Genomic DNA, 26,767 nt, shown 5'->3' with positions numbered 1-26,767 from the left:
GAGGGCCCCAAGTGGAGGATTCCCCCCCTGGGCCATCCCGGGACCCCCAGGGCAGTGCCGAGAGACCTCAGAGGGGGAATTTGGGGCACCGGGGGGGGGGCGCACAGGGGCCCCCCCTCCCCTTCACACATCGGAGCCTTTTGGGGTTCCCCTTTCTTGCCCCCCACCCCCTCCCCAAGGCAGGGTCGCACACGGGTGAGCACCTCCACGGGGCTGAGCTTTATTTTTTTTTTTGGGGGGGGGGCCCAATTCGCTGGGTGCTCGCCCCCCCCCCCCAACCTCCATCCCCGTCTCCTCCGGGCCCAGCCCCGCGGCTCCTGCGCCGCGGCGCTGGCCCCAACCTCACCTGGCTGCGTCCGCGCCAGCACAACCCGGCACCGGCAGCGCCCTCGGCCACGGCGGAACCAAAATTTGGGGGGTGGGGGGGGCAGAATCCCGAGCCCACCCCCCACCCTGTTGTCCCCAGGGATGGGGAAGGGACCCGTCCCCTCCCCACGGTGCCGGGCTTCGGGGGGCAGCTGGGGCTGGAGAGAGCCGGGAAGCGCGCGGGGGCCGCCGGGGCTCACTGCTGCTCCTTCTCCTTCTCCTTCTCCTCCTCCTCCTCCGGGAGCTTCTTGCGGGTGAAGAAGCCGAGCTGGGGTCGAGAGGGAGAGGATGGAGGGGATGAAGCAGCCCCCAGCCCGTCCTGCTGGGTGTGTGTGTCCCCCCCCCTCTCCAGGCTCTCACCCTCCACAGGCAGAAGATGATGAGCGCCAGCAGCAGCAGCCCCCCCAGGATGCTGCCCACCAGGATCCACAGGGAGATGGGCACCCGCTTGGCCTGGATGATCTCCAGCACCGTCTGCGGGGATAAAAAGGACCCCGGGGAGCACCTGGGGGGGGGGCGGGGAGACCCCCCCAGCCCCCTTTTGGGGGTCCCCCAGCTCCTACCTCCCTGCGCCGCGCCGCCTCCCCCAGCACCAACGCGCTGCCCCCCGGCACCCCCAGCGTGGCCGCGCTGACGATCCTCACGCTCCGGAATTTAGCCTGGAGTAGAGGGCAAAAACTAAAGCAAGGGGGGGGGCTGAAACCTCGTCCCCCCACCCCCGTCCTTCCTGCTGGGGTTAAGTGGGGGGGGTCCCAGCCCCGCACCGCTCGGAAGAAGTCGTTGTGGACGGCGCGCAGGACGTGGACGGAGACCTCGCCGCCGCGCTCCAGCCGCCCCAGGGCGCAGCTCAGCTCCTGGCACCAGGCGTTGCTGCAGTCCTGGGGGGGCAAAAAAAGTGATGTGGGGGGGGGAGAGGTGATATAGGGGGGGGACACGCAGCCAGGACCCCCCCCAGCTCCCCGTCCCGGCACGGCTCACCAGCCTGTCCACGCGCAGCAGGTCCTCGGGGTGCACGGGGACCACCGGGGCCGGGCCCCCCCCTCGTGGATCCTCGGCGGGGCCGTGCAGCTCGCACGTGGCCTGGATGGAGGGGACGGGGACTGTGCTCAGCACCGTGGGGGGGGGGGGGGTTTGGGGGGGCTCAGGACCCCCCCCCCAATCCAGCCGAGGACTCACGTTGTCGGCCAGGACGCGGGTGACGGAGAGGAAGGCGGCGCGGCGGTAGCCGAGGGCCGGCAGGGCCAGGCGCAGGGTGAGGTTGCGCAGGGGGTAGCAGCCCAGGTTTTGCACCTGGGGGAGAAAAGTGTGAGCCCCCCCCGACCCCCCCCCCATGTCACCCCCTTTTTCCTTAACCCCCCTCACCCCTTTTACCTTCACCATGGTCTTGAATTCGGGCCCGGGGCCGTGGGGGAAGGTGCCGAGCGGGTGCACCTCGTAGCGGTGCAGGTTGGCCTCGCTGCCGCGGTGGGGGGGGGGAATGTGAAGAAAAAGAGGGGTCAGATCCTGCCCCCCCCTCCCCTCCGAGCCCCCCCCTGAGCCCCCAGCCCATCCCGGTGCCCCCCCAGCCCCACCTGGAGAGGAAGAGGTCGGGCTCGTAGCGGACGGGAGCGGAGATTTGGACCCCGTTGTCCTGCGGCGTGGCCTCGGCGCTGTCGCTGGGGGGGGCAACAGGTCCGGGTGGGGGCTTGGAGAGGACCCCAGAGGGCCAGGTTTTTTGTTTTTTTTGGGGGGGGGGCAACCATGAGGACCCCCCCCTCCTTTGCTCGCCCTCTGCCCCTACCTGCTGGCCTCCAGGCTGACCTCCGCTCGGCCGAGCAGCACGGAGCAGCTGAACTCAAACTCCAGCGTGAAGGAAACCTGGGGGGCGAGGGGGCTGTGAGGGTCCTGGGGGGGTCCCGGGGGGGTCCCAAATGGGGTTCCGGGGGGGGGGTCCCTGCCCCCTACCTTGGCCATGGAGCGAAAAACGGGGTAGCCGACGCTGCAGAGCCGGCGGTGGCCCCCTAGCGCGGTGCACTCCAGCTTCACCGGGTTTGGGTCCTGTGGGGGGGGGACACACAGCACCGGGGGGGGTCAGGCTGAGGATGTGACAGCCGGGGGGGGGCACGAGGGGCACCGTGAGGCTGAGGGGTCCCTCCTCATCCAGCCTGGGGGGCTTTGGGGGGGGACACAAAGGGATCCCCAGCTCCCAACCGGGGTGAAGTGGGTCCCCGCGGCCACCCGGGGGGCGCTTGGGAGGCAGAGGGTGGTCCCCAAGGGGGCTGAGCACCCCCAGATTTTTCCCCGGGGGGGGGGTTCCTGGGGTGGGGGGGGGCTCACCTGGAGCACGAGGCTGGAGAAGAGCAGGTTGCTGGAGAAGCTCAGCAGCAGGCTGGCGTTGTAGGCGTTCTCGCCCTTGTTCTCCAGCACCGCGTCCAGCACCGCCTTCCTCCTGCCCTTGCGCAGGACGTGGGGGCTCTGCCTGCAGCACGGGGGGGTTATGGGGGGGGGCTACAGCCCCGGGGGGATTTTTTTGGCCCCCCCCCCCCCCCGGTGCCCGTCCTCAGCCCCGTACCCATCCCCGGCGATGTCCACGGTGGCGCGCAGCACCAGGTCCGCGACGCACTCGTCGTCCTCGCCGCAGTCCTTGAAGAAGGGGATCTGCAAGGGGGACAGGGCGCTGGGAGCAAGGTGGGGGGGCACGGATAGACACCCCCCCCCCCCGGGGTGGGGGGGGGGCACCCACCAGTTTGCGGACGGTGCTGGGGGATTCCTCATCCAGCACCGGGCCCTCGGGGTCAGCCAGCGCCAGGCGCACGGTGAAGCTGAGGGGCCGCAGGTAATCCGTGGTGTCCTGGGTGGGTGGGGGGGGAGGAAAAAGGGGTCCCCGTCAGCCCCCCCAGGGTGGAGATTTGGGGCCGGGGAGGGGGGCAGGATAAAGGAGAAGGGGGGGGGATGCTGTGCTCACCAGGACGTGGAAGGGGAAGCGGAGGCAGCTCTGCCTGCCCAGCTCCAGCTCCGCGCGCCGCTGCAGCAGCCGCCGGGCGCCCGAGTCGAAGGCGGCGCGGGCCCCCCCACCCCGCTCCTCCAGGGACACGTTGTACTGCAGCTCTGCGCGGGGACAAATTGGGGGGGGGGGGGGGGCTGAGGGGCTGGGGAGGGGCTGGGGGTACCCCTGGGGTGATCCGGGGACACCCTGGGGTGCTCCTGGGTACCAGGGGGGTGACCTGGGGACATCCTGGGGGGCTCTGGGGACACCCTGGGGGGCTCCAAGGATGCTTTGGGGTGCCCTGAGGTCCAATTGGGGTGCTCTGGGACACCCTAGGGTGCTCCAGGGACACCTTGGGGGGCTCCTGGGGTGCTTTGGGGTGCTCTGGGACACCCTGGGGTGCTCCGAGGTCCAAGTGGGGTTCCCCAGGGACACCCCGGGGTGCTCTGGGGATGCTTTGGGGTGCTCCTGGGTGCCAGTGGGGTGCCCTGGGACACCTTGGGGTGCTCCGGGGACACTTTGGGGTGCCCTGAGGTCCAATTGGGATGCTCTGGGACACCCTAGGGGGCTCCTGGGGTGCTTTGGGGTGCTCTGGGGATGCTTTGGGGTGCTCCTGGGTCCCAGTGGGGTGCTCCAGGGACTCCCTGGGGCGCTCCGGGGACACTTTGGGATGCCCTGGGGTCCCAGTGGGGTGTCCTGGGACACCCTGGGGTGCTCCTGGGTCACCGCAGGGTACCCTGGGGACACCCTGGGGTGCTTCGGGGACATCTTGGGGTGCCCTGAGGTCCAATTGGGGTGCTCTGGGACAACCTGGGGTGCTCTAGGGACACCTTGCGGGGTTCCTGGGACACCCTGGGGTGCTCCTGGGTCACCGCAGGGTACCCTGTGGACACCCTGAGGTGCTCCGGGGACACCCTGGGGCGCTCCAGGGTCCCATTGTGGAACCCTCCCAGCCCCCCCCCTGGTACCAGGAACCCCGCGTGTGCCCCCCAACCCCCCCCAGGCTCTCACCGATGTCCCCGTCCCGCCGTCCCGGTGCCCGGCTGGTGGCTCGGAAGCAGACCCTGGCCCTCAGGCAGACGGCGCCGCCGCCGCCCCGCCGGCAGTTCCTCCGCGTCACGCTGACGGCCGGGGGCTCCACCGACACCGTGGTGGCCACCCCCACGATCTGCCGCGAGCTGCCAAAATCCCAGGGGGGGGGGGACACACAGGACATCAGTGTCCCCCCCCCCGCCCCATCAAACCACCGGGACCCTCCCCGTGCCTTGGAGCCCCCAAGGGGAAACTGAGGCACGGAGCAGGCGGTGCCCACGCAGGAGGGACCCCCCCCCCAGCACATGGCAGAGGGGTTTGGGGAGGGTTTGGGGTGGTCCCAGGACATGTTGGGAGGGGGTTTTGGGGAGGGTTTGGGGTGGTCCCAGGGGTGCCCCCCCCCCAAAAAAAAAAAAAAAACACCCCAGGGCTCACCGCAGCAGCACGGCCGCCCCCTGCGCCCCCACGGCCAGGTCCAGCAGCCCGTCACCGTCCAGGTCGAGGCGGGCGTCGAGGCTGCGCCCGAAATATCGCAGCCGCCCCCCCCCGCCCAACGCCGCCGCCTCGATGCGCTGCGGGGAGAGGCAAGAGCAGCCCCAGCGGTGGCTTCTCCGCTGGCTCGTATAGGGTTGTGCCGGCACCGCGGCGGCGGCGGGGAGGGGGACGGGACCCCCAAATCGAGCCCACACATGGATAGAGCCCCCCCCACACACCCCCTCCCAAATCTCTCACCTGCTTGTAGCGGGGCAGGAGGGTGCCGGGGGCGCCGTGGTAGACGTAGACGGCGCCGCGGTGGCCGTCCTCCAGCGGGGCCCCCACCAGGGCGTCGTTGAAGCCGTCGTGGTTGAGGTCGGGGACGGAGGCCAGGGCGTAGCCGAAGCGGGCGTCCTGCGGCCTCTGATCCGCCTGCAGCGTCCCCGCGGGGGCCAGCAGCTTCTGGGGGGGGGACACAAAGGGGTTCTTGGTACCCCGAGGCGCTGGGGGGGTCGTCGGGGGGTTGGGAGGGGGAAGGGGAGGGGATGGGGATGGCCAGGGGGCTGTGTGGGGGTGTCCCCCCCCGCCCCATACGCACACCCTGAGCCTGCTGCGTGCCCCCCCCCAGCCCAAAGCATCCCCTCCAGCCCTGCCGTGCCCCCCCCATCCCATTACGCCCCCAATCTCCCTCACATCCCCTCCCCAACCCCCACCAAGCCCTCCCCAACCCCACAACCCCCCCATTTTCCCCCCCCATTCCCCTACCCCTCTCCTTTCCCCCCCCGTCTCCCCCAACCCCTCCACACCCCTCGACCCCCTCCTACCCCCCAAACCCCTTCGTCCCCCCAACCCCACTGCACATCCCGCGGCCCCCCCAGCGCCCCCCCCTCACCTGCCCCACTCTGTAGACGTACACCCGCCCCGTCTCCCTGCTCTGCCCCCCCAGGAACATGGGGGCGGCCACCAGCAGCACGTCGCTGACCCCGTCCCCGTCCACGTCCAGGGCGCACACCTCGCTGCCGAAGTAGGAGCCGATCTTTTTTTTTTTGGGGGGGGCAAGGGGGCCACAATTCAGGATGGAGCCCGATGCCGGTGGCCCCCCCACACCCCCCCACACCCCATTAGCCCCTGACCTGCTCGCCCAGCAGCGCCTGGGCCACCGTCACCGTCCCCGTGGCGCCCATCTGGAAGACGATCACCTTGCCCCGGTGCTGGAAGCGGGGGGCCCCCGCCACGAACAGGCGCTGCCCCCCGGGGAGACGGAGCGAGGAGACGGAGTAACCTTGAGGGGGGGGAGAGCCCCGCTCGTGGCCCCCTCCAGGCAGCCAAAAAGCCCCCCGGGGTGGGGGGGTTCGTCCCCACGGCACCGTGCGCCCCTTGGTGAGTTTTGGGCACGGCCACGGTGCTGAGCCTGCACCCCTGGGTGCTGAGCGGCCCCAGGACCCCGAGAAGCCTCTGGGTGCTGAGCCCCCCCCCCCCCCATTTGGCACCCAGCAGCCCCATTACCTCAGGGTAATGGATGCACCCCCCCAGATCACCCCACGCCGGGGGCACACGGAGCACCTTTGGGTGCCCAACCTCCCCGTTTTCCCCTCTACCCCCATGGTGCTGAGCGACCCTCGGGTGCTGAGGCTCCCCCGCTTCCCCCAGGAGCATCCCCGCTCCGTCCCAGACCCCGGGGCACGGCGCACCCCCGGGGACCCCCCCCCCGGTACCCAAATACGCCGCGTGGTTCTTCAGCTCCAGCGGGAACTCCGGCTCGAAGGCTTCCCGGGGGGGCACGAGGCGGCCGCGGCTGCTCTCCTCCAGCACGGCCCCGTCCCAGTCGTAGGCACCCACGGCCCCAAAGAGGATCCCGTCCTGATAAGGGGGTGGCAGAGGGGGGCACCCGTGGGGGTGGGCGCGACGCCAGCCACGCGTCACCCTCACGGGGCTCCCGGTGCGTCCCCGTTCCCCAAAATCACCCTAAAATAACCCCAAAATCACCCAGCCCGGGACACTCAGCCTCAAGCGGGGAGGCTGACGCACGGCTGAGGATTATTTTCCACTTCTGCAGAGAGCCCCCAGGCTGGATCCCTTCCCCTCTGTGTCCCCCCCACACACACCAAAGCTCTGCTGGGGCCGCGTCCTGCCCGTGCCGCGCGGCGCAGCCTCACCTCCAGGAGGTGGATGGAGAACCCGATCTGCGACATCTCCAGCTCGAAGGAGCTCTCGTTGTTCCCGTGGGTGCCTGGGGGGGCAGGGGGGAGGTTATTCCTCCTCGGTACCCACGCGAGGGTTCATCCCGATGGGATGAGGGGCCCCACGTGCCCCCACGCAGCGTCACGGGGGCCGTTTTCGGGGTCACGGCACCTTCCAGGCTGAAGATGCGGTCGCCCAGAGCGTCCACGATGTCGTTGAGGGCGGCCTCGTCGGTGACGTTGAAGAAATACTTCTCGTCCGGGTCGCTGGCGATGTACTTGATCTCGCGGATGAAGTCCTCGGGGTCCTGCTGGCGGCGCAGGTAATGCCCCAGCACCTGCGGAGAGGGCTCCGGCCTCAGCCTGGGGCCGCGTCCTGCCCCCCACCCCGATGATGATGATGAGGAGGAGGAGGAAGGGATCGGGTCCCTCCCCGCAGCCCGGCCATGAGGGGCTCACGGCGATGGCGTAGCGCGTGATGTTGCGCCTCTCGCACTCCCGCAGCGCCTCGGGCAGCTCGTCCCCGTCGTGCGACTCGCCGTCCGTCACCACGATCAGCAGCCTGGTGGCATCCTCCCGGCCGCCCCGCTCGGGGCTGAAGGCTTCGGTACTGCCAAACGGGGCGGGAGGAGTGAGCTGGGGGGGGGGTCCCCATCCCGATCCTGACCCTAATCCCAACCCGGTGCCCACCAGGCCTGGTGGATGGCGAAGGCGGTGCGTGTCTCGCGGCCCTCCTGCCGGCTGATGTTCCTGGCCGCCTCCACCACCTCCTCGGCCGTGCGGTGCTGCCCCAGCGTCCACTCGTGCACCGCGTGCTCCCCGTACTGCAGCACCCCCACCTGCCGTGGGGCACGGGGTCAGCGGGCGCAGCCAGCCCCGGGCCCCCAAAAACGTCCCCGGTCCCCCCCCAAACGCAGCCCCAGGTGCCCGGTGCCCCCACAATTTGGGGACATCCAGCCACGCTTTGGTGATTTAAGCCCGAGAGCACAGGAGGTGCCCCCCACATCACCCCCCCCAGGGCTGAGTCAGCCCCGGCTCCGGCCGCATCCTGCCCTCCGTGTCACGGATGTGGGCACCCGCAGCCCCCGGGGACGTCCCCATCCTGCACGGGGCAGGAACCCCCCAGGATGCAGCTCCTGTCCCCCCACCCCACCTGGGGCCAGCTCGGGGCTTCGGCATCGCCCTGGGGTGCTGGGGGCACCCTGAGGACAACGGTGGCATCACCCCAGGGGTGGCATCCCCCGGGGACCCTCGTGTCACCTGGATCTGTCCCGGCCCGATGAAGAACTTGCTGAGGATGTTGCTGAGGAAGTTCTGCACCTCGTACCAGGGGTAGATGCTGTTGGAGCCGTCGAGGACGATGACGATGTCCATGTAGGTGGAGCAGCCTGCAGGGGGGGGGGATGGACAGAGGGACACGGCTGGGGTCGGGGTGGCATGGCACGGTGTGACACGGCACGGCACAACGCAGCACGGTGTGACACGGCACGACATGGTGTGTGGCATGGCATGGTGTGACACGACACAGCACGGTGTGACATGGCACAACACGGTGTGATATGGCACAGTGTGACACAGCACGGTGTGACACGGCATGGCACAGTGACATGGCACAGCGTGGCATAGTATGGCATGACACGATGTGGCATTGCGTGTCACGATGTGACACAGCATGGTGTGACATGGCACAGCGCGACACGGCACAGCATGGTGTGACCCAGCACGGTGTGACATGGCATGGCACGGTGTGACACGGCATGGCACAGTGACATGGCACAGTGTGGCATGGCACGGCACGACACGACACGGCATAGCGCGGCACGATGTGACACAGTGTGATGTGACACGACATGGCACAGTGCAACATGGCACGGCGTGACACAGCATGACACGGCGTGACACCGCGTGGCACGTCCTGGCGCCAGCCCCCACGAGTGCCCCCGACTCACGCTGCGCCGTGGGCGCGATCGTCTCCACGGGCCGCAGGTCACCGTCCACGCGGGCGCAGACGCCGGTGCTGAAGACGGAGGTGCCGCACTCCTGGGACCACAGCGGGGCGCAGGCCTGGGGACGGAGGGGCACCGAGCGTGACCGGGGGGTGGGGGGGGCACGCTGAGCCCCCCGCCATGCCCCCCACCACCCCCACCCCACCCCTGGGTGCCCCCGCGCTCACCACGAAGCCGCCGTCCTTGCTGTCCAGCAGCGTCATCCCCAGGTGCATGTTGCGGCTGGGCAGGGGGGAGCTCTGCAGGGCTGCGGTGCCTCGTGGGGGGAACCCCCCAAAAAAAAATAAAAAATAAATTAAAAAAATCAAACAGCGACCCCCGGACCCCGCCACGACCCCCCTCCCAACCCTTCCCGGCCCTTGGTGGTACCGAGGTTGGCTTTGTCACACGTGGCATTGGGCGAGCCCACGGGGCACTTGTAGACGTCCCCGCGGCGGTCACCCTCCGGGCCGTCCCAGGGGGCCCCCACCAGCAGCCTGCAGGGATGGGAGACATCGAGGGGGGGGGACACAACACCAACACCACCAACACCCCCCCCTCCCTGCCCCAACGGCACCCATGGGCTCTGGGGGCGATGCTTTGAGGTCACCCAGCTCCGGGGCACAGCTCCAGAGCCCCCCAAGGGGCATCCGCTCGCGGTGCCCGGACCCCCCCGCACCACTCCCATTCCCCCCCCCTCCACCCGACAGCTCCAGCCCGGGGCTGCCAGCGCCTTCCGTCCGTCTGTCCTGCCTCAAATCCCTCTGTCCTGCCTCAAATCCCTCTGTCCTGCCTCAAATCCCTCTGTCCTGCCTCAGATCCCTCTGTCCGCCCTTTGATCGGCGGCCAGGCGCGCGTGGCCCCCCCCGCGACCAAGCAATTTTCGCCTCCCTCCAGCTGCCCCCGGCCAAAACACGAAAGCAGGGCTTAAAAAAGGATTTTTTTGGGGAAAATAACAGCGAGGGCGCACGCACCGCCAGCTCCCCCTCCCTGCCTCAGTTTCCCCTCCCCACGGCGCTCCCTCCATGCGCCCCCCCCAAGCCCATTTCTGGGCTTTTTTGGGGCCACACGACCCCAAATCACCACAGTTTCTCCTCCCCTTAGGGACGCACGACCCCATTGGCACCCAAAACCGGGGGTGAAACCCACCCAGGAGGGGGGTCCCGGTGCCACAAGGGGGGGGGGGCCACTCACCACCGGTCCCCGCCGGCCACCCGCTGCAGCACCTTGTACCCAAACTGGGCCTCGGGGGGGCCGTGGAAGAAGTGGGGGCTGCTCACGTCGATGTTGAAGGCCCCGAACGGCCCTGGGGAGACGGCGAGAATTGGGTGGGGGGCATCCACAGCCCCCCCCCCCAGCTTCATTTTGGGCCGCAGCCCCGCAATTAGGCAGGGCGATGCCCCCCGCGCCTTTCGGGCACTGGTAATTAAATGGGAGGGAGCGGGGCCGGGTGGGATCGGCCGCAGGCCCTGGCCCCGAGCCCAGACAGCGGCCCGAGGCCTTCCTGCCCGCCGCCCCCGCTCCCCGTCTGGGTGAAAAAGGGCAGGAAAAGGGATTGAGGACGGCCCGGGGGGGTGAGAGCGGGGCTGGGGGTGCGGGATGGAGAGCGGGAAGTGGAGCTCAGCACCCCGTGTGGCGCCGAGGACCCCAAATCCAGCACCCAGCGCCCCGTGGAGAGCAGCCGGCACCCCAAAAGCGGCTCTGAGAACCCCAAAGGTGGCCCAAAACACCCCAAATCCAACCCTGAGCACCCCACAGGTAGCTCTGAGCACCCCAAAGGTGGCCCCAAGCACCCCAAATGCAGCACCAAGCACCCCAAATCCAACCCCGAGCACCCCAAAGGTGGCCCCAAGTACCCCAAATCCAGCCCCGAGAACCCCAAAGGCGGCACCGAGCACCCCAAATCCAACCCCGAGCACCCCATAGGTGGCTCTGAACACCCCAAAGGCGGCCCCAAGTACCCCAAATGCAGCCCTGAGCACCCCAAAACCAACCCCAAGTACCCCAAATCCAGCCCTGAGCACCTCACATCCAGCCCCAAACACCCCAAATCCAGCCCCAAACACCCCAAAGGCAGACCCAAGCACCCCAAATCCAGCCCCGAGCACCCCTGGAGGCTGCCGGGTGGACAGGGCGAAGCGGGACGGTGCCTTTTGGGGACAAACAGACGCTTTCTGTTTGTGTGTTTTCTTTTTTTTCTTTCTTTTTTCTTTAATCCCAACTTAAAATGCGTCCAGATGTGACGGAGCTGGGCTGCCCCCGTCGCGGACGGAGCTGCCAACCCCCCCCCCCCCCCCCCCCCACGTCTTCCAAGCGGAAAAGAAAACCCGTTTTTGTCTCTTTTTTTCCCTGAAATTGGGATATTTTCCATAGACGGTTTCCTTTAGTTCCTCTCTGTGGGGTTTGGGTTCCTTCCACACCGGCCCCATCCCGGGACACGGGGCAGGATCCTGGGGGGGGGGCTTTGGGGTCTCTTCCCAACAGGGGAAAGCCAGAAATAACTCACGGAGGGGGGATAAGGAGGAAAAAAAAGGGGTGTTTTTCCCCCAAAAGCCATGCTGGGGGTCCTCCAGGTGGCATCGCCACCTCGCCGGGTGCTGGGTTAATTGGTGGCTCCAGGTTAATGGGTGGCCCCGAGGTTAATTGGTGGCTCGAGGTTGGTTAATGGGTGCCTCGGCTCGGGACGGGCGCCCTTTGGAGCCGGGCACCCCGTGCCCACCCCACAGAGCCCCCATTTCCCCCCCTTCCTTATGGGATTTCCCCTCGGGCACCCCAATCCCTCAGGCACCCCAATCCCACACCCCACACCCCAAGAGACCCCACACCCCAAGAGCCACAACCCAAAAAGAACCACCCCAAAAACCCCCAAATCCACCCCAAAACCCTTTCCCCGACACCTCAGCATCCCCAAAAGGGAGCTGGGTGCCTCCGAGGCACCCCAAAACCCCCCCAGGCTGGGGGGCTTCGGGGGGGGGGCTTCGGGCATTACCTGGGAGCAGCAGCAGCAGCAGTGGGGGCAGCAGACGCAGGGACCCCCCCATGGCCCCAGCCGCTCGCCGCCGGAGCAGCTCAAAGGTGACTCTGTCTCCGGCTGGGCACGCACCGATTTTTTTTATTTTTTTTCCTCTTTTTTTTTTTTTTTTTTTAAATATATTTTTTTTTCCTCCTCCTTCATCTTGGAGACGTCGCAATTGGCTGCTAAAAATAAACGGCCGGGCGGCGTTGTGATTTTTTTTTTTTCTCTCCTTTTTTTTTTTTTTTTTAGGCGGACGGAGTTAGGGGGGGGAAAAAAAAAAAAAAATTGATGCAAAATTGGAGAAATCACCAAAAAAAAAAAAAAAAAAAAGGGAGAGGAAAGAAGGGGGCGATGGGCTTGGATCCTCGAGCAGGTTTGTCCTGTAATGGGGGGGTTGACACCGTGCCCCCTCCTCGCTCCACCCCCACCCCAAAAGGGCAGGATCGGGCCCCCCCCTGGGCGCAGGGGACACCAAGGGACGGGGCCACTCCTGGACGCTGTCTCCATCTCCTGCCCCCCTGCGAGCCTCTGGGGACCTCGGTGCCCCCTTCCCCTCCTGCCCCCACTTGAGGAAACTGAGGCAGGGGCTGCTCCAGCCCCCCAGGGTGCCCGAGAGGGGGGGGAGGACACCCCAAAAACCATCTCCGGAGCTGTCGCGTAGGGTTGGACACGACGCTTGGGCAACGGCTACGTGCTGGTGGTGGCGGTGCCGGCGCTGGTGGCGGTGCTGGTGGCATCCACGTCCGTCTCCTCCTCGCCACCACCGAGCCCCCCGGGGGTCCCCAGGAGGCTGCGGAGCTGCATCCAGAAGAAGGGCTGGCGGCCGGGCTCGCGGGGCCACTCCAGGTAGGTCCTGGAGCCCAGCATCTTCCGCAGGCGCGCGAACCTCCGCGGCAAACCCCGCGGGTCGATGGGCTCCTTGACCACCAGGATGACGTCCTGGTAGCCCAGCCCCACCGCCCGCTGGTGGGCGAAGTAGAGCTCGTAGTTGCACCACTCGCTGTCCACGAAGCTGCGGGAGAGGACGAAGATGACCTTGGCGCTGTTCTCGATGTTCTCCACGATGTTGTCGATGATCCAGCGGCCCGGCACGAAGTCCCGCTCGTGGATGCAGAGCCGGTAGGGGGGCTCGGCGCTCTCCAGCCGCCGCAGCAGCTCCCGGCGCACCCACTCGGCGTCGGCGCGGCTGTAGGAGATGAAGGCGTGGTAGAGGCAGTGCCTTGAGGTGCCGGCGTGGCCGGCGCGGTACTTGGAGCGCAGCAACCGGTACGTGGCCCGCACGTACCAGCCCGCCTCCAGCTTCCAGCACAACGCCGCGCACGCCGCCACCGCCACCGCCGTGCTGGCCACCGCCACGGCCACCAGCGCCGGCACGTCGCACTCCAGCGGCCGCGGGGCGTAGGAGGCCACCGGGGTGTCCAGCAGCGCCTCGGGGTGGTAGCAGGTCCAGTTTTGGGGCCAGTCGCCCAAGCGGGGCCGGCCCCGCCGCCGCGTCTCCCGCAAGAAGCCGTAGAGGTCGCAGGTGCAGTGGTAGGGGTTGTTGCCGGCCGTCAGGTTGGCGAGGCGCGGCATGTTGAGGAAGGAGCCGCGGGTGATGACGCCGAAGGAGTTGCCGTCGATGGCCAGCGCCTCCAGGCTGGAGCAGCTCCACTCGGAGGGGATGAACTTGATCTTGTTGCCGCTCAGCAGCAGCTCCCGCAGCCGGGGGCTCCGGGCGAAGTAGCCCATGTCCAAGCGGTCGAGCTGCGAGTGCGAGAGGTCCAAATACTCCAGGGTGGTGGGCAGGCACCCGAAGGTGGCCGCCGTCACCCTGTTGTGGTGCAGGGCCAGCCAACGCAAGGTGGGCCCCCACTGGCACGTCTCCTGCAGGCTGCCCAAGGCGTTGTGGCTGAGGTCCAGGCGGGCGAGCCGGGGCCACGTGCGGGTGAGCGAGGCCACCACGGCCAGGCTCTGCAGCCGGTTGTCGGCCAGCACCAAGTCCCGCAGCTTGGGCATGACGCCGCGGTAGTGGCAGCGCTGGTTGTAGATGTAGGCGTCCTCCAGGCGGTTGCGGGAGATGTCGAGGAGCTCCACGCTGCGCATCTCGCCCCAGGCGTCGCAGGGCACGTAGTTGAAGTTGACGTTGACGATGGAGAGGGCGGCCACGCCGCTCAGCCAGGTGAAGGTCCAGTCGTAGCGCAGCACGTCGGGGTTGCTGATGTCCTGCAGCAGCAGGCGGTCGAGCCGCGGGGCGACGGCGCCGACCCCGGAGCTGTTCCACTGGGGCGAGCGGGCGAAGTCGATGGCCACCAGCTCCAGCTGGCGGACGCGGGACCGCTGCACGTTGAGCAGGGCCAAGCGCAGCAGGTTCTCGTTGAACTTGCCCCGGTAGAAGACCAGCTTGGTGGCCCGCAGCTCGGCCAGGCCGGAGAAGGGATCCTGGGCGCCCTGGTAGTAGGTGAACTCGAAGAGGTTGCGGAAGCGCAGGTAGTCCAAGGGTTTGCCCCGCAGGTCCCGCAGCAGCACGGGCAGGGCGGCCGCGCTCTCGTCCAGGGCCATGTCGCACCACAGCTCGGTGGTGTTGAGCCAGGAGAAGGCGCCGGCCTCGTAGCGCCGCAGGCTGGAGGCCGACTTGAAGGCGAATTTCTGCAGGGCCGTGTCCTTCAGGGCGGCCAAATCCCCCCGGGCGACGTCGCGCAGCAGCGGGCCCCCCATGGACAGCACCCGCAGGCGCCGCAGCGCCCCGAAGACGCCGTCCAGCGCCGCGCTGCCGTAGGGGTTGTTGGACATGTCCAGCCAACGCAGGTTGGCCAGCGGGCGCAGCGCCGGGGCCGGGATGAAGGCCAGGGAGTTGTTGAAGAGCCGCAGCTGCTCCAGGAGCACGGTGGAGAGGAAGGCGTCGGGGGCGATGCGCGAGATGTTGTTGTAGCCCAGGTCCAGGCTCCGCAGCTGCGTCAGGCCGGCCAAATCGGCCGCCGTGATCTCCCGCAGCTTGTTGTAGGATAAATCCAGGCTGCGGAGGCCGCCGGGGAACCCGCGGGGAACCCGGGCCAGGCTCAAACCCTTGCACAGCCCCGTCTGGTTGCGGTCGGCCAAGCGGCAGGGCAGCAGCACCGCCGTTCCCGCCAGCGCCAGCAGCACGGCGCAGCGCAGCCCGCCGGTGCCGGAGGCCGGCCACGGCCTCATCGCCTCCCCAGGGACCGCTCGGCATCGCGGGGGGGACGGGGGGGCCGCGGCCGGCCCACGGGGAGCCAAGGACGGGGCTGGATGGGGCATCCGGGGCGGCCCCGTGGGGCTGAGCTGCGGGGAGAGAGGAGAAAGGGGTCAGCGGTGGGGGGCCGGGGGGACACCCATGGGTGCCGGCACCGCTGGCAGGGTCCCTGTGGGGTGGGGAAGGGCAGAGGTGCTGGGGGGTGAGGGCTGGGGGCTGGTGATCCTAATGGGGTCGGGGAGTTGATGGCGGGGGGGGGCAGCGGTGGGATCCCAAGGGTCCTAGGGGATCCAGGATGGGATCCCAGTGGCAAACTGGGGGCAGGGACTGGATCCCGGGGGGCGTTTGGGACCGGATTGGGGGTGGGGGGGGGGGCAGTGCACCTGATCCCAGCGAGGGCTGGGCGATCTGACCCCATGGGACCAGGGACTGGATCCCGAGGGTCTTGGGGACCCCCCCTTGGCTGGGGGGGCCACTTCCAGGTGCATGGGGGGGCCCCGCTGAGCCCTGCCCCCGGCAGACCCCCGGGGCGCAGCTTTCAGCCCCCGCTCCGCGTCGGGGACCTTTTATTTTTGTAATAAAACCCCCAATAATAACACTTTTCGCACAAAAACCCGTGCTCCCTGGCAGCGCTTCCAGCCAGAGTTCTGGCATTTTATTACCGAGGGGGGGGGTGAAAAAAAAAAAAAAAAAAAACAGGAAACTGGAGGAGAAAACCAGCTGGGAAAGCGTCCCGTCCCTGCCCCGAGCGGAACAACCCCAACGAGGGCAGCAAAAACACCGAGACGCTGCCAGGTACGGCCCCCCCCGGGGGGGGGCAGGATCCTGGGGGTGATTTTTTGGGGCTAAATCCCCCCAAAAGCCAACTCGCCCCCTGCCCACGTGTGGGATTCCGGCCTTTTCCTACCTGCTCCGGCGGCCTCCGGGGTTGGCAGCGCTCGGTGGGGAGCTGGGGGGGGCCGGGGGGGGGCACGGCCCCATGGTTAAGGGTGGGCAAGGAGCTGGGGGGGGGGGCCAGCACCCAGCACCCAGCACCCAGCACCCAACACCCAGCACCCAGCACCCAGCACCCTCCCCTTCCGAGTTCCCGAAGCCAAGCCCAGCGCCGCCTCCCCCCCGCCCTCGGGAGAGGCCGGGAGAACCGATCAACCCCCCCCCCCCCCCCAAAAAAAAAAATAATAAAATAAAATAAAAACCCCATACACGGGCCCCCCCAGTCCAGGTTTTATGGGGCTGGCACCCCCAGTTCAGCCCAGTATTCCCAGTCCAGCCCCCCCACCCCGGAGCGCACCCCCTCCTGTTGGCAGCGGCGCTGGTTTTTATGGTTTTTAACCAAAACCACGACTTTTTCTCCCCATTGCCACCGCCGTTAACCCCAGCCCTGCTCACACGAGCTGTTTTCTGCCCCCCCCCACCCTTTTCACCCCCCCCCAGGACTCACGGGACCTCCCGTTGCACAATTGGGATTTTCTTCCGCTTTTTCCGTCCCCCCCCCCCCCGTGACCCCTCCTGGGGACGTTCACCCTTTACCCGAGCCCCAAATCTGAGAAAATTCCCCCAAAACAGCCCCGGGGGGGGGCTGACAGCACCGTGGTGCCCCCCCCCAGCAGCCACCTGCACCCCCTGCACCCTCCCCACTCCCCCCAGTGCCCCCCCAGCCTGCACCTTGCTGGGGGGGGGGGGCAGAGGTGACCCCAATCCCCTCCACCTTGGGACCCCCCCCAGGTGTTGAGGACCCCCCCCAGGGGTTGAGGACCCCCCCCCAGGGGTTGAGGACCCCCCCGTGCCCCCCAGCACCCCAAAACCCACGGGGACGGGGGGCTCAGTGTGGGGAGAACCCATCCCAAAACCTTTCTGTGAGGGTGGGGGCACGGCCGTGACCCCCCCACGCCGAGCTGAGCACTCGCAAAACTCATCGGAAAGCAGAACGGAGCCGAAAAGCAGCCAAAAAAATAAAAAATAAGATAAAAAAAAATCCCAGAACCCGACGGGGCTCGGCAGCTGGGTTTAATGAGCAGCTCCACAAAGGGACCTGGGGGGGGGGACGATGCAGGCAGCGGGGAGGGGGGGTCCTGCACGGCCCCCCCCCGCTTCTTCCAAACCTCTGCAGGTGGAAACGTCGCTCCCGGGGGGGGGCAGGAGGGTGCTGGGCCCCTTCCAGCCCCACGATTGTTTCGCTCTCTTCCTCCAGCGAGGGGTCGAAGCCTCCGAACCAGACCCAAAATCTCAGCCAGGAGCCCAAAAAATCCAAGGGGGGGGGCGTGCTCGGTTTGCAGCCCCCCCAGCTGCGAGCCCGGCGCCCCCACCCTCAGAAATCGCCCCCCCAAGCTTCTTGCAGGGGTGGATTTGTGGGGTCAGATGGCGTTTTTCTTCCCTCCCCACAAAGCCGGGCTGGGGGGGACTCCCCTGACACAGCCGCAGCCCCCCCCCAGCTCTGCCCCGAGCTCCTGAAGCCCCCCCAGGAAAAGCAAAGCGGGTGCCAGGTGCATTTCACTACAATAAAAGTGTTCCTAAAAGCCAGGAGCACCCCAGGGACCCCCCCGGGGCGGAGATCTCCTCGCTGCAGCCGCTTTTTCCCCTGCTGGGGCTGCAGGAAAGGAGCAGGAGAGGAAATCTCCTCTATTTTTTTTTTTTGGGGGGGGTCCCGCCATGGGCTCACCTCGGATCCGCCGCCAGCACCCCGCACTCACCCCGGCTCCGCAGCCCGAGTCCTTCCGACTCCCCCCCTGAGCACCCTTTAGGGCCGAGGCTGCTTAAAAGGAAAATCCGCTGTCAAAACGGGCCCCGGGGGGGGCACCGGGACCACCCCACCCCCAGGTTTCACCCCCCCAAAGTCTGGAGAAAACCCCCCAGGGCAGCAGCAAACGGTTCCCTGGTGGTATTTCCAACAAAAGAGACCCCGGGGAGCCCCCTGAAGAGGGGAGGGGAGGCGTTGAGCCCCCCCAGAGCAGCCCGGCGAGCTCTGCTGTGGACAAGGAGGAGCCAAAATCCTTCGGGGAGCAGGGGGGGGGGCAGCAGCAGCAGCTCCCCGGGGGCTCGGGCGCTGCGTGAGCTCCTTCAGCCCACCCCGAGCTGCTCTGCCCCTCGGTGAACGTACACCCAGGCCCGACAGCAGCTTTGTGCCGTGCCCCAGCACCCCCCAAAACGTCCCCAAATCTGTGCCCAAGCTGGTTTCCAGCCGGGGAGCCTCAACGGCAAGGCCCCCGAACGCGGCTACGGCTTCAGCTTGAGCCAGGGGTGCAGGATGGTGAGGATGGAGAGGACGGAGGAGGCGAGGCCGCACAGCCCCACGAAGGCCGGGCTGCTCCGGTAGAGCCCCAGCTTGTCCAGGGGGATGAAGAGGTCGCAGGCGTTTTTCAGCAAATCCAGCAGCAGCGGGGGGTTGCTGCGGAGGACGCGGAGCAGCAGGCGCAGCTCCAGCTGGAGCCTCAGCCCCAGCTGCTGGAGCCCGGCCTCGGCGCGGTGCCGCTGCTGCTGCTGCTGCTGCCTCCCCTCGGCGCCTTTCAGCCTCTTCCCGTTGGCCTCACGTTCCATCAGCACCCGCAGCTCGTAGGCGTCCCGGCTCAGGTTGACGATCAGGGCGAAGAGATAATACCTGCGGGGAGAGGGGGGAGCAGAGAGAGAGGAGTCCTCGGCCGGGGGTTCGTGGAGAGGGGGAGGAAGGTGTGAAAACGCCCGGCGGGAGGGTGGGAGGGGGCTGGTGCCGCCCAGGTCCTGGTCCCGGCTGTTAGTGAGGGGCAGGGAGGGGAGGAATCCTCGCAGGGAGGGGTGAAACGGGGAGAAATCCTTGAAGGGAGGGATGAAATGGGGAGAAATCCTTGAAGGGAGGGATGAAATGGGGAGAAATCCTTGAAGGGAGGGATGAAATGGGGAGAAACCCTTGTGGGGAGGGATTGAATCGGAAGAAATATTCGTGGGGAGGGACAAAATGGGGAGGAACCCTCGTGGGGAGGAGTGAAATGGGGAGGAATATGCGTAGGGAGAGATGAAATAGGGAAGAATCCTCGTGGGGAGGGGCAAAACGGGGAGAAATCCCCACAGGGAGGGATAAAATGGGGAGAAACCCTTGAAGGGAGGGATGAAATGGGGAGAAATCCCCGTGGGGAGGGATCAAATCGGGAGAAATCCTCACAGGGAAGGATGAAATGGGGAGGAACCCCTGTGGGGAGAGATTGAATCGGGAGAAATCCTCACAGAGAAGGATGAAATGTGGAGAAACCCTTGCCCGGGGCTCTGAGGGAGGGCTCAAATCCCTTCCTAGCCCCCGGGGAGGCCGCGGGGAGGCGGGCGGGCAGCCCCCAGCCCTCGCCCCTCACCTGAAGGACCTCTGGCTCCACTTCTCCTGATCCACGGCGGGGGCCAAGCCCGCCTTGCCGGCCCAGAGGACGTTGTCGCAGGCCAGGTAGAGGGCCCTGTTGAGGTGGCTGAGGGTGAGGCAGAAGCGCAGCACGGCGTCCGACAGGTGGATGGCTCGCTTGGCCGCCTCCAGCGCCTCGGCCGAGCCGCCCAGGCGCAGCACTGCGGGACGGAGCCCACCCCCAGGGGTTAAAGGAAAAGGGGGCCACGAGGGGCGCGGAGCCCAAGATGCCGAGCCCCGGGGCCCCCCCCAAACTCACGTTTGCGGCCCAGGCTGAGGTGTGCTTCCAGCTGCCGTACCCGGGCCAGCACCTCGGCGCTCGCCCCGTTCCTCCGCAGCGCTGCCCCGGCCAGGGCGCAGCCGTATTGAGCTGCCCTGAAAGAGATGAGGGGGTCAGGGGGGGCTGGGAGCACTTAGAGGGGGGCTGGGAACTGTGTCTGGGGTCCCGGGACCACCGAGAGGGGCCCTGGGCTGGTGTCAGGGGTCTTGGGACCACCAAGAGGGGCCCTGGGACCACCACGACGGGCCCTGGGCTGGTGTCAGGGGGGCCAGGACCACCAAGAGGGGCTCTGGGACCACCAAGAAGGGCCCTGGGCTGGTGTCAGGGGTCTTGGGACCACCAAGAGGGGCCCAGGGACCACCAAGACGGGACCTGGGCTGGTGTCAAGGGGAAAAGGACCACAAAGAGGGGCCCTGGGCTGGTGTCAGGGGTCTTGGGACCACCGCGAGGGTGCCCAGGCCCAGTGTCAGGAGCCCAGGACTGGCCTCAGGAGCCCAGGGACCACCAAAAGGGGGCTCAGGGCTGGCATCAGGAGCCCAGGACCACCGTGAGAGGCCCCAGGACCACCAAGAGGGGCCCAGGACCACCAAGAGGGGCCCAGGACCACCAAGAGGGGCCCAGGACCACCAAAAAGTGACCCAGGAGCGGTGTCAGGAGCCCGGGACCACCACAAAGGGCCCGGGGCTGGCATCGGGAGCCCGGAACCGCCTCGAGGGGCCTCAGAGCCAGCGCCGGGGGGCCCAGGACCACCGAGGGGGGGCCCGGGACCAGCACCAGGAGCCCGGGGCTGGGCTCAGGGGTCTTGGGACCACCCTGAGGGGCCCCGGGACCACCGCGAGGAGCCCCCGGGGCTGAGCCGAGGGGTCCCGGACCCCCCCCACGCCCCCTCCCCGAGGGCCCCGCACCTGAGGAGCCGCTCCCGGGCCTGGCTCTGGGCGCTGAAGCGCACCCAGGGCTCCATGGCCGGGCCCCGCCGCCACCGCCTCCGCCACTTCCGGGAAGGCGACGGGAGCCGCCGAGGGACAAAAAGGGTCCGCCCCCTATTGGTTGATCGCCGCCCAGGTCCCGCCCCCCCCCCGGGTGAAAACAGAAGCTGTGATTGGGCCGTTGTGGCGGGCCCCGCCCCCGCCCCGCCGTAAAGCGCGGCCATTGGTCGATTTCTCGCTGCCCCGCCCCCTTTCCCCCGCTCCGTCAGGTTGTTAGGGTTCAGTCCCCGCCCCCTCCTCGGCGCTCCGCGTTTGATTCGCTCCCTCCCCATCGCTCACCCTCCTCCCTGCGCTGCGATTGGTCCGCTCCCCCTTCCTCCCTCACTTGTGATTGGCGAACCCCTCCATCACTCCCCTGATTGGCTCTCCCTGATTGCCCCACCCCCTCTTAGCCCCACCTTCCCCCTCCCTCCTCCTCTCCCTCCCCATTGGCCGCCCACCTCTTTCCTCCCGCCCCCTCCCTGAGGCGATCCTCTCCCCCATTGGCCGCCCGCCCTTTCATCCTCCCGCCCCCTCCCTGAGGCGATCCGCTCTCCTATTGGCCGGCGCGGCGCTGAGTGACAGCGGCGGCTCGGCGGGGGCCCCGTGAGGAGAAGAAGGAGGCGGCCGCGGCCGCCATGGAGTCGGTGCGGGCGCAGCGGCTGCAGCCGGGGGTGGGGACGCTCCGCTCCCTGCGGGCCGGGCTCGCCGGAGCCTCGGCGGGGCCTCCTCCGCCTCCTCCCCCTCCTCTGCCCCCTTCTTTGGGGCTGCAGGGCCCCGCCGCGTTGTCTCAGCCGCCCCCCCAGCCCGGTGCCGGGCCGCCCGCCGTGCTGAGGGAGGCGGTGGAGGCGGTGGTGCGGAGCTTCGCCAAGCACACGCAGGGCTACGGCCGCGGTGAGTGGGAGAAGCCCCCCCCCGGGGGTCTTTGGGAAGCCCCCCCCTCGTTTTTTTGCCCCTCACTCCCCGGTTTTTGCCCCCCCGGGGGTCCCTCAGAAGCCCCCCACCCCCTTTCTGCCCCCCCGGGGTCTTTGGGAAGCCCCCCCCCCCGTTTTTTGCCCCTCACTCCCCAGTTTTGCCCCCCCCGGGGTCCCTGAGAAGCCTCCCTCTTATTCTTCCCCCTCACCCCCCATTTTCTGCCCCCCCCCAAGCTCTTTACGCGCCCCCCCCCCAAATTTTTAGACCCCCCCAGGGGTCTTTGGGATCCCCCCCCAGTTTTTACCCCCAACTCCCCAATTTTTGCCTCTCCAACCAGTCCCTGAGACGCCCTCCCCATATTTTCCCCTCATGGGGGGGGCGTCTTCGGACTCCCCCCTTATTTTCCATCCCCACAGCATCCCTGAGAAGCCCCCCCTCTATTTTACCCCCCCCTTCCCTTTTTCCCCTACCATGGGGTCCTTGGGATCCCCCCCCTCAATGCCTGACCCCCTTTTCCCTCCCCTCCCCATTTTTGGGGGGATTTAGGGGCTTTTTGGGGCTCACCCGCAGGCTGTGGGGGCAGCACGGGACCAAATTCTGCCCCCGGCATCGCTTTGGCACCAGGCCGGGGAGTTAACAGGAGGAGGGGGCTGAAATATTGGGTTGAAAACCGCCCGTTTTGGTCACTGTGGGCTCCAAACCTGTCCCTGGATGGGGTTTGATCTCCGAATCCCCCTGAGGGGGATTTTTGTGCCCCTCAGTGGGACAGGGACCGGACTGCGTGGGGCTTCTGCTCATCCCTTGGTATTATCCACAAGGATTTTGGGCAGTTTTCAGTTGAAAATCACATATTTTGGTGTGCTTAACCAAAAAAAAACCCACAAAACACCCCAAAACGCAGCTTGGGAACGCCTGCTGAGGTGAAAAAGGCTCAGAGGGGGCGTTCTGGGGGGGATTTCTCCACCCCCCTGCCAAATTATTGATGAAGGAAGGAGCTCGAGGTGAATTATTCGCACATGCTGAGGTTTTTAACCCCTTTTTTTTACCTCTTTTCCCCCCCCTGACCCCGTTGGCGTCCCCGCAGTGAACGTGGTGGAGGCCCTGCAGGAGTTCTGGCAGATGAAGCAGTCGCGGGGGGCCGAGCTGAGGAACGGGGCGCTGGTGGTGTACGAGATGGTGCCCTCCAGCAGCCCCCCCTACGTCTGCTACGTCACGCTGCCGGGGGGCAGCTGCTTCGGCAGCTTCCAGGTAGGGTTTTTGGGGGAAATTCGGCTGGAAACGGTGCTTTATGTGCTGCGCCGCGTTCCCTGCACGTGATGGGCTCGGAGCTCTGCAGTGCTGAGCTGTACAACGCGGTGTTTTGGGGGGAAAAACCAAATAATGACAACTTTTAGATTAATTTTGATATTCAGTCGTCCTTCGCAGGGCTGGGCAAGGGGATGCGTTTATAGGGTGGAGCTTGGGCGACTTGGTGGAGTAATAATTCCTTGAAAAGCTTCGGGTTTGACCCTAAATCTCTTTAAAAGACCCCAAAACAATGAAGGAAACATCGCAGCGCTTGGTGTGCGGCCCCTTTCTGGGCAAGTCTGGTTTGAAGTCTCCAAAAAAAAAAACCCAAACAGCGACAGCAGGAGGATCCCTGGGGTTTTAACCCCGTTTTCTCTCTCCCCCCCAGTTCTGCCCGACCAAAGCCGAGGCGCGGAGGAGCGCCGCCAAGATCGCGCTGATGAACTCGGTGTTCAACGAGCACCCCTCGCGCCGCATCACTGACGAGTTCATCGAGAAGAGCGTCTCCGAGGCGCTGGCCTCCTTCAACGTGAGCCTCGGGGTGGGGAGGGAACCCCCAAACGGTGCCGGGAAGCTTCCCCTTTTCCCAGAATCCCAAAATCCCAGAATTTCTAGGTTGGAAGAGGCCTCAGGATCATCGAGTCCAACCTCTGACCTGACACTAGCAGTCCCCACTAAACCATATCCCCAAACTCTACATCAAAATGTCTTTTAAAGACTTCCAGGGATGGGGACTCCACCACTTCCCTGGGCAGCCCACCCCAATGCCTCACAACCCTTTTGGTACAGAAATCCTAAAATTCCTAATTCCAGACAATAATCCTAATAATCCAAATATAATAATCCAAATAATATAATAACAACAACAATAATGTATATAAATTAGATAATAATAACAATATAATCCAAATATAATAATAATAATATATTTATTAATTATATATAATATAATAATAATAATAATCCAAATAATAATCCAAATAATCCCAATTCTTCCTCGCATCCACCCTAAAACTCCCCTGGCGCAACTTAAACCCATTTTTTTTTTTGCAGCTGGGAGCCCCCCGCTTCTGTTTGGGGTCCTGGGTTTTAAGGTTTTAATTCTAAGGTTTTAATTTGCCCCCTCCATGTGGTCTTGTGCTCCTCTGGGTGTTTTTATCGAGGGAAGGGGGATGTGGTGGTGGGGGGGGTTTGGGGAGCAGCCCCCGTGCCAAAATTTCCCCCGCAGGGCAACCGGGAGGAGGCTGACAACCCCAACACCGGGATCGGCGCCTTCCGCTTCATGCTGGAGTCCAACAAGGGCAAATCCATGCTGGAGTTCCAGGTACCTCCCACCCCATTTCACGCTTTGGGGGGGTCAGGTTCATCCTCGGGGGGGGGGGAAATTTTGGGGGTCGGGCCTCTCCCTGCGTGGGTTTGGCTCTGAGCTGCGCCGTGGAGCCCCCCAAAAATTTGAATTGCTTTTAAATTCCCGTCAGCACCGCCTCACTCTCCCCATTTTCTGTCTTTTTATCACTTAAATCTATAAATTTGGGAAACGTGGCCTTCGGGGGGGTCTCGCTGATCCTCGAGGGGCTCCCCCACCCCAAAATCCCCCCTCTTTCCCCCCCGGCAGGAGCTGATGACGGTTTTCCAGCTGCTGCACTGGAACGGCAGCCTGAAGGCCATGCGGGAACGGCAGTGCTCCCGCCAGGTGAGCCCTCTACCACCCCAAAAACCCTTTCAATCCTATTTTTTTGGGGTTATTTCCACCCTTTTACGACCCCTTCCACCACAGGAGGTGCTGGCCCACTACTCGCACCGCGCCCTGGACGACGACATCCGCAACCAGATGGCCACGGACTGGGTCAACCGGGAACAGGGCAACCCCGGGGCCCTTTCCCGGGAGCTGGCGGCTACCGAGAGGGAGCTGGAGGAAGCCCGGCTGGCCGGCAAGGAGCTGCGCTTCCACAAGGAGAAAAAAGACATCCTGATGCTAGCCGCCGGGCAACTGGGGGGCGCGCACCCCCCGGGCTGTTAGGGCCGACCCTAAAAACGCCCCCTAAAAAACCTACAGCGCCCGGAGGGTACCCAGAGGGCACCCAAAACCTCGTCCCCTTTGCACATTTTGCGGGGAAACGGAGCCGAAACGGCGCCCCCAGGGTTTTGGGGCCTTGCGGCGCTCGCTTGCAGGCCCGATCCTAAATCGCCGAGCTCCTCCCGCACCCCTTTTTTATTATTATTTTTTAATTTTTTATCTAAAAGCAGCAGTTTTGGTAACACTAACACTTAACCCTTCCTGGTGGTACGGCCGCGGCGCTGCCTCCGCGAGGCTCCTGCTCCGCACGGCTGCTTTTTTGCCTTTTTTTTACCCTTTTTCCCTCCGTCTCAACCCAAAAGGGATTTTTGTGGGGTTTTGGGGCCAACCAGGCATGAGGAAGAGGAGGAGGAGGAGGAAGGAAAACCGAGGACCGGGAGCTTCTCACCACAGCTTTGCCCTTTCTCTGCTTTTTTCCCCCCAAAAAAAGGCACGAAGCCCCTCGGGACCGTCCCAGCGCCGCTCTAGGCCCCCCCTCGTTTTGTATTCTCGCCCTAAGCGGCCCCTTTTTGGGGTTTTTTTATATAGATATTTTTTTATACGCAGCCTCTGCACGCAGCACCGCCGATGTGTAACGCGTCCATAAACGTGACCCTAAAGCGGCCGGCAGCTTTTGGGGTGTTTTTTGTCTGGGCGCGGGGTTTGGGATTTAAGCACTGAGCCCTCCACGGGACCCCCCTGAGGGTTTTGGGGCTTTTTCACGGGATTTGGGGGATTTTTAACAGGATTTGGGTTTTTTTCATGGGGTTTTGGGGCTTTTTCATGGGGTTTTGGGTTTTTTTCATGGGGTTTTGGGGTTTTTGCCCAGCCTTTTTGGGTGAGGACGCAGCCGCGCAATCGACCCCAGCCCAGCCTGGGGCTGTCGGGCTGCCCCCAGCCTCTTTTTTTGGGCTTTTCCTCGCTAAAGCCACATTTGTCCTCGTTTAATTCCAGCTTTTTTTCTGTAATTCCTGCTTTTTTCTTCAATTCCAACTTTTTTCTTTAATTCCAGCTTTTCTTCCGCCTGCGAAAACGCTTTCCAGGCTGCAACCCTGGGGCTGCAGCCAGGCCTGGCCCTCGCCTGTTTTTTTTTTGTCTTGTTTTTATCCTTTTTACCTCTTTTTCCCCCCTTTGGGGCCCCCTTCGTGTCCTGCCAGGCCCTTCCCGCAGCCGCCATCTCCTCCTGCCCCCCATTTTTGCTGTTTTTTCCCCTTTTTTTCAGCATTTTGGGCAGGACCCGACCTTCGCGGGTGGGCCGAGGGCCAGCGGTGCGGACGTGGCTGTGGTGTGCTCGCAGAAGCCCCGTTTCTGGGGGAAATCAACCCAAAAAGAGCTTGGCTCTGTGCCCTGCTGGGGGGGCCGTGGGGGGCTGGGGGCCACAATCGTGTCCCCAGGCCCCTCGGGGGGGCAGGGGAGGGGTCAGAGGTGACATTTTTGGCGCGCTGGGGGGGGATTTGGGGCAGTGGGGGGGGGTCCCACCCGTTGCCCCCCTCCCGGGTTTAGGGGTAACGGCCCCAAAATGGGGGGACAGCCCCCCCCGCCCTTCCCAACATGGCCGCCGGGGTGGGACGAGCCGCGCTGACCTCCCCAAGATGGCGCCACCCTCTCCAAGGCAGCAGCGCCCTCTTCAATATGGCGGTGCCCTTCCCAAGATGGCGCCACCCCCCTAACATGGCAGTGCCCTCTCCAATATGGCGTC

At 65.8% G+C, this 26,767-nt stretch overlaps 4 protein-coding genes across 6 annotated transcripts; 1 reads left to right on the top strand and 3 right to left on the bottom strand.

Moving 5' to 3' along the window:
• Window positions 1-258: 258 nt before the first annotated feature.
• On the bottom strand, window positions 259-12,273 carry ITGA10 (integrin subunit alpha 10). Of its 2 annotated transcripts, none has more exons than XM_082781178.1 (30): window positions 11,992-12,273; window positions 10,197-10,308; window positions 9,393-9,499; window positions 9,191-9,279; window positions 8,967-9,081; window positions 8,278-8,405; window positions 7,708-7,856; window positions 7,477-7,627; window positions 7,190-7,355; window positions 6,994-7,067; window positions 6,553-6,697; window positions 5,971-6,119; window positions 5,730-5,873; window positions 5,096-5,299; window positions 4,799-4,935; window positions 4,343-4,509; window positions 3,311-3,453; window positions 3,089-3,196; window positions 2,918-3,003; window positions 2,683-2,824; window positions 2,311-2,403; window positions 2,147-2,223; window positions 1,938-2,021; window positions 1,738-1,822; window positions 1,543-1,656; window positions 1,345-1,446; window positions 1,131-1,244; window positions 930-1,025; window positions 727-840; window positions 259-634 (listed from the first exon to the last, which is right to left on the bottom strand). In XM_082781178.1, the coding sequence occupies exons 1-30, from the start codon at window positions 12,041-12,043 to the stop codon at window positions 563-565; spliced, it is 3,519 nt and encodes a 1,172-aa protein (XP_082637304.1). In that variant the 5' UTR covers window positions 12,044-12,273; the 3' UTR covers window positions 259-562. The 2 variants fall into 2 exon arrangements, with proteins under 2 accessions (XP_082637304.1, XP_082637305.1); XM_082781179.1 differs by having other exon boundaries at window positions 9,191-9,270.
• A 309-nt stretch (window positions 12,274-12,582) lies between these two features.
• On the bottom strand, window positions 12,583-16,210 carry LOC309888698 (toll-like receptor 2). 2 transcript variants are annotated; one of them, XM_082781181.1, is made up of 3 exons: window positions 16,116-16,210; window positions 13,304-15,297; window positions 12,583-13,204 (listed from the first exon to the last, which is right to left on the bottom strand). In XM_082781181.1, exons 2-3 carry the CDS (start codon window positions 15,271-15,273, stop codon window positions 12,706-12,708), a joined length of 2,469 nt encoding a protein of 822 aa, XP_082637307.1. In that variant the 5' UTR covers window positions 15,274-15,297; window positions 16,116-16,210; the 3' UTR covers window positions 12,583-12,705. The 2 variants fall into 2 exon arrangements, with proteins under 2 accessions (XP_082637307.1, XP_082637306.1); XM_082781180.1 differs by having other exon boundaries at window positions 12,583-15,297.
• A 987-nt stretch (window positions 16,211-17,197) lies between these two features.
• Window positions 17,198-20,818, bottom strand: PEX11B (peroxisomal biogenesis factor 11 beta). The gene is made up of 4 exons (XM_082781106.1): window positions 20,751-20,818; window positions 19,825-19,940; window positions 19,525-19,726; window positions 17,198-18,803 (listed from the first exon to the last, which is right to left on the bottom strand). The coding sequence occupies exons 1-4, from the start codon at window positions 20,804-20,806 to the stop codon at window positions 18,422-18,424; spliced, it is 756 nt and encodes a 251-aa protein (XP_082637232.1). The 5' UTR covers window positions 20,807-20,818; the 3' UTR covers window positions 17,198-18,421.
• Window positions 20,819-21,405: 587 nt separating this feature from the next.
• Window positions 21,406-25,711, top strand: LIX1L (limb and CNS expressed 1 like). The gene is made up of 6 exons (XM_082780689.1): window positions 21,406-21,704; window positions 22,810-22,973; window positions 23,401-23,541; window positions 24,241-24,336; window positions 24,628-24,705; window positions 24,790-25,711. The coding sequence occupies exons 1-6, from the start codon at window positions 21,449-21,451 to the stop codon at window positions 25,030-25,032; spliced, it is 978 nt and encodes a 325-aa protein (XP_082636815.1). The 5' UTR covers window positions 21,406-21,448; the 3' UTR covers window positions 25,033-25,711.
• Window positions 25,712-26,767: the final 1,056 nt, after the last annotated feature.

This window comes from Aythya marila (genome assembly GCF_965140915.1).
Source record: "Aythya marila genome assembly, chromosome: 29".
NCBI lineage: Eukaryota > Metazoa > Chordata > Aves > Anseriformes > Anatidae > Aythya > Aythya marila.
This window is presented reverse-complemented; position numbering and strand designations above follow the sequence as displayed.